Genomic DNA, 14,433 nt, shown 5'->3' on the forward strand with positions numbered 1-14,433 from the left:
TGTTTGGAGGTGGTTGGTTCATTGGCAACTGCGGCTGCCACTTATGCCTCCTCCCGCTGGCGTTTGCGACGTTCTCTTTGTTGTTCGTTGTTTGCATCGCGAGCTTGCTCTGGACGGCGGGCGAATCTGCATTAGCGGCCGAGAGTTGTCTCATGTCTGGAATGGTAACTGTTGTGCCCCGCAAAGCAAAGCAAAGAAGCAAAGGCGGCAGCTGCTGCGACCTGCTGTGCCTCGACACCTCCGCGCTGTGATGTCATGCCAGCTGTATTCCGTGAGACCAGCCGATGATGACGCTTCACCTAAGAAGACCCCTCATAAACCGTAAGTTATACAACTCTCACTGTAAAAATGCACTGACTCTGTTTTTCAGCGCATTCCGGCGTATTAATGCGTTCGCATTAGAAACCTATTGCGAAAAAAAGCGCCGTCCGGCGTTGTAGTGTTTTGTACATCACCTGCCAACATCACCTACCAACCTGGCAGGTAGCAAGGTTTAGAGATGAAAGTCCCTCTCTCCACTTGTAGGGGAGAGTCCGTAAAGTTGCTGACGCAGATGGCAGGTTGCAATGCGGAGAGAAGGTAGTGCCCCTCTCCACTTGTAGGAGAGGCCGGAGGTGGCTTCCATGGCAAGATCCCATAGAGTGGCGCAATGCTATTGCATAATAATGATTAGGTGCCCCCCTCATTTTTTTTTAAACGATGTGGATGACTTTCTGGCTGATGCGGCACTCAGTGCAACTGTTACAAATGTCGTCCCTAACTTCATTTGGTCGGTAATGGATACTAAAGTGCAAAAAGACGAGCACACGAAAGAAAGGCCACACTCCCGTGTGCTAGTCTTGTTGCTCTAATTTAGTATCCATTATGAATTATTACCAACATGCCCAATTTATTGCCCTCCTTCATATGGTTGGACTTCACCCGTTCTCTACTTTATCAGTCATTTACGCCCAGTGTCGCAATCCTTTCCTTACTACCCAGGTTTAATAGAATTTATACTATTGAGTTCAATTGGCTTTATTTCCCAGAAAATTCTGGTTGGCTGCATGGACCATGCGCTATGAATAAGCAGCTTGACTAGGTCCAGGCAACCTTGAAAGGAACGTTCATGTCGATCTGTCAATCTAAGAAATGCCAAGTCTTAGCACTAGTGCGACGCTTTATCAGCCGCATGTGTAGTTACGTAGGTGCGGGCTCACACCGAGGCATCTTTCCATATCGTGCACACCAGTTAAATCACTAGAGCATTACATGCACTTCAGCAGGCGGCCCTCACGTCAGAGAGGACTTGACTGGCAGTCCCCTCGCTAGGATAACTCTCGCTCTTTCAGTTCCATTTCTTCTCTGCTTCATTGCGCGCCTGGGTTGTCGGTTGAAACTGGTTTGTGAGCATATTCACGATATCAACAGACGCATGATTTCCTTGTTCAAATTCTGTCATGATAATTTATTTCACAAACCATTTTGTGATTGTGAACTTCTTCAATTCCTTTCTTTAAAGAGCCCCTGACCACTGACCGATACACGTTAAGAGTTTATGGAGGAAATAAGAAGATGATGCCTCATATTGTAACAAGTGGGCACTAAAATATCGAAGAAACGAGGATTTAAAATTTTGCATTGAATACTACATAACGAGAACAGAAGTGCCATCTTGCCGTCAAACCTAGCAATTATCTGTGCAGCGCACCACGTGACCGCCGCTCGGTAAAATATTTTTGAGTTATATTGAATACAGTGTTTTTTCTTTTGCTTTCAAAATTTTTAATATGTTTTACTCTTTCCCCAGCGCGCCTTTCGATGAAAAACAACGCACCATTCGCCATCATTTATAAACGGTGCCCTTCGCATTGTTGATGGCGTGCTTTTAGCTTTTGGGACTAAATGCCCCACTTTGGTTTGCATTTCTTGGAGTGCTTGGATAAAGCGGCAACCATGATTCACTAAAAATTTCGTCGATGAGGCTGCGAGGCGTCACTACCGTAACAGCTTTGAGAGTGAAAACTGAAATCGATGCTACGCTATATTATATTAAAAATGTCTAATTGCCATTTGGGGGGTGAGATTAAAACTATTCTTTGGTATGTCGCCTCTGCTAACGTAAAATCGCCGTCGCTTTTGCTGGTCATGGTTTCCAGAAAGCACCGAGATACATGAAAACGGGCGCACACAATGATCGAAAACTTCTCGGTAAAAATCGCAAACAGCGTTTCTAGCAAAACTGTAGCTCCGTAAAATCGAGCACCTTAGACAGCAAGATTTTACATTGCACCAAAAAAAGTTTGGTTGCTTAAAATTCAGTGTTCTGTCCCTTTAACAACTGCATTCGCCTAGTTGGTGGCCTCGGTGGACATGAGAATCACATGTATACGTTAGTTCCCAAGGCTTCGGTGCTGTCTTCGCCCCGTCTGCATGACCCGTCCTGCATGTTAAATATTTATTTGTATTGTATGCAATTTTCAAAAACTGTGCACAGCTCCGCAGCCAAAGTGCTACTGGAAGTCGAAGAGCATCCTCTGTGCCCGCACGAAGTCAGCATTTCACGAATTCTGTAAAAATGGCGCACTGTGAGCATATTTGCAAGCTGGTTGCATTGTCTAAATAAGATTACTTCTAGCTGCCAAAGAACTCCCAAGTTTCCCATGGTGTACCCTGATAACATATGTAATTTATTGCGCATCCTGTATTGCATTTGATTAAGCTAAATGTATGTCATAAGGCGTTGTACGTTTCTGAGGGCATGAGGAGCCGTAGCATAGAGCAGGGAGAAATATCACAGAGAACGAACTCTGGGAGCTGTTGACTGCGAATGTTTTTGTGTACATTCGGCAGGACGCAAAAGACTTTAGGCTTTACAAAATGTTGCTAGGCTGCTGATGAGCCGAATATTTGATCCACTCCGACGAGGATGTATAAAACCGCCGGGTCGGGAGCACGGCCACTCCTCCCCTCGTCTCCGCTGCCCGGCGAAGGCAAACGTGGGCAACCCAAAGCCCCTGGAACCAACTCTGAGCTGGACGCTCTAACCCGGAGCGTGATACACTTCCCTCAGCCAGGAATCCGCCCAAAGATTCTTGGGCCAAATCAGCTTATGTTTTTTCAGTGGTGGCTCAGTGGCATTGGCAGGCATGTGAGGCGTCATCCCTGCGTTAATCATTTCGCAAATAGTCTAACTCTGATCCCTCCTCTCACGCTGAGAATGAGCGGCTCTAATTTTTAATGTTGTGCATATATGCTCACATCCTCCTTTTACCTTTAAACCTCTGAGGCCATTTCGATTGGCTCCCAACCACAAACCTTGCCCAATGGCCCTGACGGGTATGTGCGATTTTTAAAAACGTCAATCAAAACTACTGGCTTGCTGGACCGCAACGAAAGCGAGAGCACATTGTCAGCTACGTGAGCACATTGTGAGGCGAGATAACGCCCCTCGTTTTGGCACGCCTGGCACAGCGTGTAGTTACGCCGACTAGGCTACTCGTGGCTTTGGAAAAGCGCGAATGTTCAGGCCTCGAGTGTTCTCACGCAGGTGGCGTCGTGAAAGCAGCGCGCGTCCTGGCCACAGTTTCTTTCTTGTTTTGTTAGGCGACGCGCTACTGGCCTGCAGTTAGAATGCGAACCTCCACTCATGTTGAATCAACCAGTCAATCAGTTTATTGATTGATTATATATAGCTGCGGGGGGGGGGGGGGGGATGTACGCCAATCAGCAGGCAAGGAGTCTTTTGATCATGCAATGAAAATTAAACATGGGCTGTGGCTTCCGGAGGGGGTTCGCGCGCATTTAACCGTCCCCACCCCGCACGAGTGAACGGAAGGAAAAAGAAGAGGAGTGCGCACGCATGCAACCCTCGAGCGACCGGCCGGCCGCCCTCGCTGAACACGGTGCTTCCGGGAGCAGCGGGTTCCTGACCAGGTGGCGTCTTCTTCTGCGGTGGCTTCCCCTGGTGCTGGTGGGAGGCGGCTTCTCGTGGGCCTACTACGCCTACGTGCTGGTCTTCTGTCGCCTGCTGGTGCTCCACGACAGCGTCGTCAAGGGCGCTGCCTTCGGCATCGGCTTCCACCTGCTGCTCGTCTTCTGCCTCTGGTAATGATCGCCTACGCTCGGGGAAGCGGGAACGCTAGCTCTGAGCCTATAGCCAGGGCACTCTAGGGAGGAGGGCAGCCCTGCACCGAGCTTGGCTCAGGTCGCGGCCAACTGTGTGCGCTTCGGCTAAAAGAAAACCATTGCGAGTCGTGTGAAGGGGAAAATACGGAGGTGTATTAAGATGCGAATTCGTGCATGTCCATGCTGTGGTCGTGCTGTTAGGGCGAATGGCCTGCAGAGGCAAGCATGTGCTCAGATGTGTACGGTAACTGCGCAAATGCGGTTAGTGGGAGAAAGCCTGACTAACCACTTCTTGTAAGCACCTGCGTAAATCCGAGAATATTCGTGTTGCCTTCGCTTAGATGTCTCTTCGCAGGAGCTAGGCCTGTATCAGTAACAGAGTTGTGTTTTGTGACCGTTCTTGCTAATTGATGCACAGGGGATTGATAATTCTCTTCGTTGTGCAAAACAATATTTTTAACCTGAATTTTGTTTTGTGTGTGTTACGTCCGAAGGCTGTCTTCTCCGAAAGGCTGTTTTTCCTATTGCATGCGGTCAACAGCGGGTATCTTTTGCAGCTTTTCGGAGATGGCCTGAGCGTTTGGTCAACTGGACATCGGCCTTTGATTTCCGTTATTGCTCGCGTCGAAACCTGTACGCGCGAATCTGCACTGAATAATTTTGCACGTTGGAGGACATAACAAGCCATTGGTATACCATTTCCACAGTCTACAAATAGCGCCGTGTGCCGATCGGCACTATTATTTCTTCTATGCATCCAAAAGAGTGCAGAGGTGCGACTGGGTTTAACATACGTAAGATGCATGGTGAGACTTGTGGGAGTGTAAGCAAGTTCGGGTGCTTTAAATCTTTCTGAACAGCTCTTTACTCTCCCATGGCGCTTGCACCTAATATGGTGCAAACTTATATAGCTTATGAGAGAAAATGCTTGCTCCTAGATGCCTAGATGCACCCTTGAACAGAAGTTGCGCCATCATAATTTGATGCTGAAATTATGCAGCATCAGCAGCAAAGCGCCACTGGCCATGCAGGTGTCCGGGTGGGTGGAGGACCGAATAAGGGGGATGAAAATGCAGGGAGAAAGAAAGTGATTTGGAGGAATATACCGGGAGCATTATGGCTAGCTGGTTGAATGCTAATTCCTCAGAGGTCCCGTGCGTCAAATTACAATGACGCGTTTGCTTGCTTGCTTGCTTAATTGCGGCTTAATGTGGCATAAACTCGCATCTACTGCTCTGCTAGCAGGCTTGGCAAAATGTTGATCGCATTGGAAGCATTGGCTGCATTTTTACAATTTCAAATTTCCTCTGCACAAACCTTTCGTCGGATTAAAACCAGTGGCCCCAGTGAAAACAGGCCTACGTAGGTTGTAAAAGACTTATGTGCAAGTATTACTACAGACGCGATCGCGTTAAACCTGATGTGCAATATGGTAAGCTGTTGACCGCTTTCTGCAGACGCTTCCGGAGTTCTTTAAATACTCAACCGAATAGCCCATTTCGAAGCAATCGCTGCTTTTGCAGCCTCTATGAAAGAGCTTCTCTGCCGAAAACACAATTGTAGAAGACATGTGCAGGTGTAGCTACAATGCGCAATGTGTGGCTTTTATATCAACTTGACAGTCTACGTCGGGAGGAGGTAAAGCGCCATTTGCAGTTGTAATTTGTTATTAGCATGCATGTGGGCCAGTTTACCCCGTACAGGGGCTCTTCTTTCTGCGTGTTCACATAAGGCGCAGAACGGAAGTCATACAGTGAGGTTGGCTTGAGCAATCGTTTACACAGCAAGTATAGCTTGTGGTCCGTCGCCGAGGCGCATCTGTTTCGCATCCTCGCTGAACGCTCCGGCGCAAATACGCTGTGGGCCACAAGCCGGAGTGTTGCTCGCCCGCCTCGCCGGACTCCCGCAGGTGTTACGCGCAGACGACGGTGAGGGCGCCACCCGCCGTGCCGTCCACGTACTCCCTGAGCGAGGGGGAGCAAGTGGCGTTGGCGTGCTGCCGAAGCGAGCGCACGCGTCGGGGCCTGCTGGACATGTTGGCCGCCGAACGGGGCGTGCTCACTGCGGGCGCGGACGGCTGCGCGCGCTACTGCGAGGCTTGCCGGCTGATGAAGCCAGACCGGTGCCACCACTGCTCCACGTGCGCCAGGTACGAGCCACAGCGGTGAGGGCAATCGCGTTTTTTGAATTCTAATAATTGATTTTACTATTACTAACGAACGGCTAAAACTCTCGAATTGTAACAAGTTTCCTAGCTCTGGGGCTTAGAAGTTAATTATAAGAAATTAGTTAACCAGCTTACTACTTCAGAAGATTCACCAGCTTCACCAGATTCACCTTTCTGGTGTCCACCAAGACCGGTGATACTATGCTGCCAAAGCCATATTTTTCTTCCAGAAGGTCTATTTTTGAATACTACTTAATCTTCCCTGAAACATCGGGTATAATTACTATGTGATGATGCAACTCACAAGGCGCAATAGCGTGTAAATTACGTTGACAGGCATTTAGCACGTGGTCGTTACGCAGTATGACGCAGCGCCACTTGCTTTTTCCCCTCCTGTCCTCATTTTCATCTCCTCTTCCTTGGTATTTCTTGGAGCGACCGCTTAGCGGAAACACAGCGCTGCAGTCTGCTTGTTTTTTCCTTCATTCCTTCGGCTTTATCTACGTCTATTTAGCTTCATGTTTTTCGCCGCTCGCAACTCGCAAATCAAATGGGAAATGCAGCGGGACGCAATCAGACTGCAATTTTGTAACCGTCCCTTGAAGTACGCAGCCTCTTCTGCGCTCAGACTTCGCGCGTGTAGAATAAGTACAAGATAGGCATTTGATGAATGTATCGCGCATGCTTTCCGCTCTCAAGTCATGTCTGCCGGGCAGCACCTGAGAACTTCCAAAGAACCAGAAAAGAAAATATGGAGCTGATACTTTGCACCGCTGTGCAGGTGCGTCCCGAAAATGGACCACCATTGCCCCTGGTTCAACAACTGCGTGTGCTTCAGCAACTACAAGTTCTTCCTGCTGACGCTCTTCTACGTGGTACTGCTGTCCATCTTCACCGTCGCAACCACAGGAGTCCAGCTGGCCGAGTGGTGGGACTCCGTGGACCACATCAATCCTTTCCGCTTCCACTTCGGTTTTCTCGTGTTCACCGGCTCTGCGCTGATCCTCGTCCTCGGATCTTTCCTCGGCACACACCTGCCGATGGTGTTGAGAAACGAGACGACGCTCGAGTGCATGCGCAGGCCTGCCTTCGCGGACCCCCACGACTCGTTCGACGTCGGCCGCTACGAAAACTTTGTCCAGGTGTTTGGTCCGAAGGTGTCGCTCTGGGCGCTTCCGCTGTTCACCAGCCTCGGCGACGGGGTGCGATTCCCGACAAAACTCCACCCTTTGCAAGAGGCCAGGGACTCCGAGCCGCCTTTCGTTGCCACCAACTACTCGGTGGCCACTTACTCGACGGGCTCCGCCAGCATGCCTCCTGGAGCTGCCGTATTGGAAGTTGTACCGTAGAGCGGAGGCCCGAATGTATTCTCACGCTGTAGGAATGCCTGAATCGAGGCGATTGATTTGAAAGCAACTTGCCAATGATTTTAGCGGGTGAGGAGGAATTATTTATACCTTTCGAAAATAGAATGCTTTTCCGCAATGTCATTTTGCTGCCGCTTTCTTGCAGTCCTTTCGAACTCCATGGCGGCGTTAATGCTGCGGGAGTTCATAGTCGGACTGGCAGGAAACTGTTCTAACACGCACCCCCTTTGTCAAAAGTAACCGAGCAGCAGGTTTTTCCTTCTTAACCGTATAACGGAGCCGTTGCGGCGCCCCTAAAACCGAAAGGTGTGAGAACGTGAGGACAAGGACTCACTTTACTTTGCACAGATTCAGAGCTTAAGGGCTGCCATAAGTGCTTCGCTGCGCGGCTATGAAACAAACCACGTGTGCCCGGTTACTTTTGACAAAGGGGGTACATATTTGTTTACGGAACAGCGAGCTCAGGTGAGCAAACAGGGCAGCATAGAAGGCAGGGACGCAAGGTCCTTTCCTCAGTGCCTATTTCTGGTGCTGTTAATTTATCATGTATGTCCAACCGCACCTTCACGTTTCTAAGCGAACCGAAGTGGTGTGAAGACACTAGAGAGACAATTATCCTACGACTACCAGGTAACATGGGGAGAAGCGCATAATTTTTTCACCGTGGTGCGTGTCTTCAATAGACTATATATCAATGTGGATGAAAACATTTATCGTGTTTGAATGCGAGGGATCTAACGTGGGGCTTCATTCTTGCACATAGGCGCTATCGGGTGGACTTGGTCTGCTGTGCTAATTGCTTGTTAATGGTAAGTAGGCATTGATTCGTCCTTCATATTTTAATACATCACAGGAAAATGGTTTTGATGAGCATGAAAGTATAAAATGCGTTTCGAGGAAGCAATCTGGCTGCTCTACAGCATGTCGGCACATGCAGCTAAGTGAGCGATCGCGGAGGTCCCCTGGGCTGTTTCTTGCGCGTTTGTGGATGGCAGAGGGACGGAGTCGTTTGTTGCGGGAGTCATCAACCAGGAGAGTTGGCTGTTGGGCCAGTTGGCATTGTGGGTTTAAATTAGTTTCCCAGGGCAGTGGCACACGGCCAAAGAAGGTAAAGAGAAAGACGGAGGACAAACAAATTGCTGTGTTCGTCCTTCTAGTTCTTAATTTTTTTGGCCTTGTGTCGTTGTGCTACAAAACTATGACCTTAAATATCAACCAGGAACTCTCCTGCAAGCCATTTTATGGTTTTCCAGCTGGGACAGTGAAAGCGCACCATATATGATAGAGTTCGCTCAACTCTCATAGAGTCAGATTTCTTAATTTTTGCGTACTCAGTACTACCAAGGGACGGATATCACCACTGTTCTCATAATGTTTAGCAAAGTCACGTCTACTGCAAGCGGTTGACATCTGTTACTCAAGGCCACTAAGTCCCGTGCTGTGCCTGCCATGGTTCCAGAAAACTTTCAAATCGTCTCTCCTCATCTGATTGTGAACCACTTCTGGCGGCGTTTTGCTTTTCTCGTTGTGCATACAATTACTCTAGCAGACCGTTGCTCAGCCGTTCACCGCGTTACAGTTGACTTAGTACTCTCTATTTCCTCAGGGGTTTGATTACCTTTAGTTAGTTCTGTTATCTCTGAAACAGGTCGCCCTCTTTCCCTCTCCCCATGGCGTAGCCAATAGTCTTTCTTGATTCGGAATTCCTCTGGTGTGTCCTTAAGCAGAGCTCTTTTTTTTCTCTGCTTTTTAGGCTTCAGCCTCGCAGCATACCACTGCCAGGATATACCTGTTACATACTTTCCTCTTGTCCGGTATCGCTAGGTTCCCGCTTGTAGCACTTCGAATTCATTCCAGAATTCTTGTTTCACGGCTTATTTTCTTTGCCCGTTGTCCTGGTTCATGACATCTACTGCACCTAGATGTAATGCACTTCTTTGTTTCTTTAACGAGCTTAATGCCATGGGAAGCTGTTTTCCCTTTTTGGGATTGTTGAATGCTACTTTTCTCTTCTTCAAATTAATTTATAACTTAACGTCGGTCTTCATCTGGTCGCATGACTGAAGTAAGCCTAACTTTGGTCAGTTTTGTTTACTTTTGATTGACATGCGTTGCAAGGGGATGCAGACAGCAAAATTCAGGGGGGCACTTTGTTGGCCTCAAGTGCGGTGAGGCGAAAGCCTTTAGCATGGTGTTGCTGCTTGCGTCATTGATGTGTGGTTGAGATGTTAATTTAAGCACACAATTGTTTGTGAATCTTCAATTCTGGATACACTGGAGGGAATTTGGGAGGCATCCATCTGATTCGACGCCTTTTTTTTTTTTGCAAGCACGAGAGTGCTTGCAAGGAGAACTATATACATGTGCGTTGGCAGGAAGTAGCGTAGTCGTTAGCACGCTCGGCTGTGGAACGGGAGAATGGTTGTTCGAATCCCATCATGCACAAAGGTTTTTTTCCCTATCGAGTTAAAGAGCGTAACGGACGGACAGACGGTATGACGTCACTTCTGTTGCCGTGACTTCCGTTTGGCGATGTAATGGACGGACAGGATCTCGACCTGGAGTATAAGCCATTAAAGGCTTTCTACTTAAAATCCTCCGATGCGTATCCGTTATGATACGTTTGCCTCACGCAGTCTTTATCACATGCCGGAGGAATCTGATATCCGGTGATATGGTATTTGAATCGTGCACCCCCGTACGTGGAAAATAATCAGCCACACAGCTTAAACCGCGCTTATACGAGCTATCATCGACATATAGCTAGTTCAGCCGTTTGGCTAGAGCGTGGTCCTTCAAATAAAGTCCTTTTCTATCCGTATATACGCCACGCAATATTTGTGTGAGAGTTAGGATAGTTTACCTGAAAAGGCTGGCCGAACATGTCATTCATTATTCCTGCAAAGTATGCTGGAGTCGCTAAATCGCAATATGTTCTTGGACCTAATCATGGTTTCGATTTTGAATAGCGGAAGGGCAGCTTAACCAAAGAGCGACGTAGATTACGTGTTTTGCGCTAGGCACGGTAAAGATTGCACTAATTAGAAAACCAGTGGCCAACCGATGGCATTAAGGATCGATCCCTGCACCTCTCGCGTAGATGTAGGTGCTCAGACCAGTAGGCCACCGCTGCGGTAGGTTCATGAACGTAGCGTGTGACTTATCTGGTATGAATGAATGATACTGCAACGCAAACCCGCAGCCTCTTTATCTCACTCTTCTGAAGATTGCTTTCATGTTTTTCTGTCCAAAGTCGGAATGGGCGCACTCCTGCTTCTATTGCACACAGAGAATGCACATGTTTCTCTAGTTGTTAAAATGAAGTTTATTATACATTTTAAGGATGTAACTGCATGTTTTTTTATTAAATGTCAGTTTCTCTAATCAGTGCGAGGATGTTTTCACAGTCATAATGCGGCTCCTGCTTTGTCTCCCTTGGGTTTTCTGCTTTCAAATTCTGCATTGAAAGGCGTAATTACCGCTTTCGATTAATATGTGTGTTACTAAACAGCTTACCTCACGTTTCATTGCTGTACAGGGTTTTCGCTGTTTTCTCCATATGCGGGTGACAAGGTCGCTGGACAGTTCTGGTTGCTCAGTATGCCACATTTCGCCTACAAGAACAAAACGGTTCAATTTTAACAGCTTGATTTTAGAACTTTGAATGTATTTCAGGCATGCTTTAGGCCTGCTTTTTATTCGTGCGCTAGGTTGTCGGATCTTGAGCAAAAGCAGTTGTAATGTCCAAACATTTCTTCTACCTCATACTTTCTCTGTGAAGGCGTAACTTTACCCGGGCAGTGTCATATATTTTAACAAAAGAAAACACGAAAGCAATGCGCTACGCAGCTCTTACGCTTACTTCCAACAGCGAAGCACTATATGGTTTTAAGGCATAAGCCTTTCTTGGCTCATGAGTGCGTGGTCGGAAGTTGTAGACGGAAGCTTGTGGGCGGAAGTTGTCCGCTCGAGCAGTCATAAGTTGCATGGTAAAGAAAACAAAATGTAAAATTTGATTAATCAGCAGTTAATAAGCAACAAATATGATACGCAATAAAGACCTGAAAAGTAAAAAATAATCACAAAAATTAAAACGAATAAAATGAATAGGAATAAAAACAAAAAATCAAGAAATAAACATCAGAATAAAAAGAACCAAAACAAAAGAAAATAAAAATAATTGAATAAACACGAACAACAAATAAGGAAATAAAACATGAAAAATGGAGAGATAAAGAGAGTATAGGGAAAGGCTTTTGCATTTCCGCTAGTTGCAACCCTGTAGTTTTTCATACATTGAAAAACCAGTCATATTTTGTCACAAAATCATTGTTTCTGTGTCCGCGTGTGGAAAACACTTATTTGAAGACCGCAAGCCAAGGCTTGTACGAAAGGAAGACCAGGTCATGGCATGACATAGTTGGTTTATGGGCAGTGGAGGGCTCCGGAAATTTCGACCACCTGGGTTTCTTTAACGTGGTGCACTGACATCGCACAGTACACGGGCCTTTAGCACGTCCCCTCCATCGAAATGCGACCGCCGTGCCCAGGATCGAACCCGCGTCCCTCGGGACAGCAGCCGAACATCTTAACCACTGACCCACCGCGGCGGCAGCTATGGCACAGTGTATGAGAAGCTTAGTTGAGAGTCCAGACGTACCAGGGCGGGTTTTGTGGTTGCTGAGACCGACGACTCCTTCAATCACACCAGCCGTCGTACTCAGCACACGACTGGACTTGTACAAGCTGTTGGCGATGCGGTTATTTGCCGATATACATATCCGCACTCATAGGCCCCATGTCACGCTCTCTTTCTTGAACATTTGTTCCGGCCGATTACTGATCTGCACAGCTATGCTTCGCCTGCTCACTTGGCCAGGAAGATCTGCATCGTATGAGTACCATGCTATTTGTGTTGAGGACACATTGCTTCGACTGGGCGAAGTTCGGACTTAGAATAGGGGATGAATGGAATGGGAAGTAGTCCACCCCAGTGTACGATTGCTGGAGGGAAGGAAAAATTATGGTGAGAGTCATGCGGTTGCTTTCATCATTAGCCAACATACGCCGATTCTAAGCAGAAACACTCGTCGTTAACATATCATTAGTTAAAGAAACTAATGACCTAGTATACGACTTTGCAGGATGTGCGAGATTAGAAGTCTTTCCTGCACTTGAAGACTGTTGGAAAGACAATATAATACAGTTAAAAAAAGCCCAGAGCATTGCGTGCTCTATTCCTCGTTTTCACGCAAAAAAAAATCAATGTTTGACCTTTCTCTGTCCTTAGAGATTGGCATGTGTTTTATTGGACACAACGCTCACTCGTGATTGGTAGGTAGATAACAATTTTATTGGTTCATGAAGGAACGAAGTGGGGGGGGGGGAGGGGAGGGGAAAAGAGGAAGCAGGGCGACGATGGGCCCTCGGGCCACCCTAGATGGCCGGGAACTGTTGTACTTCGGCGACCCCTCGGGCCCAGCCTACTTTCAGAAGCCGTATCTCCGGCAAAGCTATAGCAAGAATCCCGGATGTAGTTAAAACCCGCGAGGAGCCAACAAAAAATTTAAGGGAAAAGGTCACCAGATATCGCCGCATACACAAGCAGCTAATGACATATGACGTTGGCAACAGCACCAACACCCCATTTGAGGCACCGCTCGCCATTTCTATTTGAAATAATATTTTGTGTTTGAAGTCTTTTAACCAGGCATCTGGAAAGATGAACTCGCGCCTTTCAGCTTTCGATTACAATAAGCTGTTGGTTCTTCAAAAAACAATGTTATGCGCTTGTGTGAAAACTATCATGGACGCACCAAAAACTTACCTGCACAAGAGCTTTTCATAAAATATGCCATGCTCAGGGCCGATCAGGCGTGTATTTTAAGTTACGACTATGGAATCACAAGTATATACCTAACAGCACACCTTCAGAGAACTTCCTGTCAATATGCAATCCGAAAATCTACACTTAGGCTACCATTTGTAAGAACTAACTACGGACGTCAAACTTAAAGTTTTCAAACAGTTCAGATTTTGAACAGAAACAGAAGCATTGCTGTTTTCAAAAGTAAATTAAAAACATTATTTGCTTCATGCAGTATTTCCTTCGCATCGTGACGAAGTGTCATTAATTTTTTTCGAGTGATTCATTTCCTTAATGGAATACAGCGCAGTATCACTCATCTGTTCCGGTGCGCATTATTTGTTAGTGCGAAGCAAAACAGGATAAAAAGCAAAAGTTAGTATGCTGCATTATTTCTCTGTGCTTGGTCTGTAAACCCCCCCTCCGCCCCTAGTGGTTTGAGCATCCGTTACGCATGCGGGACGCACGGGGTTCAATTCTCAAAGTAGACGAAAAAACACCTTTGGTTCATGGCACTCTTTAGCCACAGATGGTTGTGCCAAACAACGCGCTACCAAGCCAGAAGTTTTTTTCTCGAAACATCCCCTTCAGACACGCTGTCGACATACGTGGACGTGGCCTAAAGTCAATTATATTCTCGTATATAAGGTGAACTGCAGCCTTTGAATTGCGCATATGAAATATTAAGATCTTTGCCTCTAAAGTGTATGATACTATTTGTCGTAGACACAGCGAAACGTATTGGAAAAAAAATAATAAACGGAGCGCATTTGACCTGTTGGTGGGGCGAAAGAATGCCTTTTATTTTCGCACGCTCTCTTTCCACCTGCCCGTTTATGACGCAATTTAACACGAAATGTGTCGATAAAGTATAATGTGCAAACAAGCCTCGAATTTGCATGTTCACAGACAAAGAAAATGTGCTG

The 14,433-nt window shown here is 46.9% G+C and overlaps 2 protein-coding genes across 2 annotated transcripts in view; one reads left to right on the forward strand and one right to left on the reverse strand.

Moving 5' to 3' along the window:
• The first annotated feature begins 3,841 nt into the window (after positions 1 to 3,841).
• On the forward strand, positions 3,842 to 7,907 carry LOC144097857 (palmitoyltransferase ZDHHC20-B-like). Its single transcript, XM_077630468.1, has 3 exons — positions 3,842 to 4,086; positions 6,017 to 6,271; positions 7,056 to 7,907. Exons 1-3 carry the CDS (start codon positions 3,842 to 3,844, stop codon positions 7,621 to 7,623), a joined length of 1,068 nt encoding a protein of 355 aa, XP_077486594.1. The 3' UTR covers positions 7,624 to 7,907.
• Positions 7,908 to 10,989: 3,082 nt separating this feature from the next.
• Positions 10,990 to 14,433, reverse strand: part of LOC144099355 (sodium-coupled monocarboxylate transporter 2-like) — an 88,361-nt gene continuing 84,917 nt past the window's right edge. Inside the window, exons 14-15 of the mRNA XM_077632584.1 lie at positions 11,158 to 11,255; positions 10,990 to 11,098 (exon numbers count right to left, since the gene is read on the reverse strand). Of these exons, the coding sequence (XP_077488710.1) occupies positions 11,006 to 11,098; positions 11,158 to 11,255 (191 nt within the window). The 3' untranslated portion in view covers positions 10,990 to 11,005. The remainder of the gene's footprint in view (positions 11,099 to 11,157; positions 11,256 to 14,433) is intronic.

Source organism: Amblyomma americanum, chromosome 7, assembly GCF_052857255.1.
Source record: "Amblyomma americanum isolate KBUSLIRL-KWMA chromosome 7, ASM5285725v1, whole genome shotgun sequence".
Lineage (NCBI taxonomy): Eukaryota > Metazoa > Arthropoda > Arachnida > Ixodida > Ixodidae > Amblyomma > Amblyomma americanum.

Coding starts and splice junctions, on each gene's coding strand:
- LOC144097857 (XM_077630468.1), top strand. CDS start 3,842: ATGCAACCCTCGAGCGACCGGCCGGCCGCCCTCGCTGAACACGGTGCT. Junction 4,087..6,016: donor CTGCTCGTCTTCTGCCTCTG/GTAATGATCGCC, acceptor GGACTCCCGCAG/GTGTTACGCGCAGACGACGG. Junction 6,272..7,055: donor GCCAGGTACGAGCCACAGCG/GTGAGGGCAATC, acceptor ACCGCTGTGCAG/GTGCGTCCCGAAAATGGACC.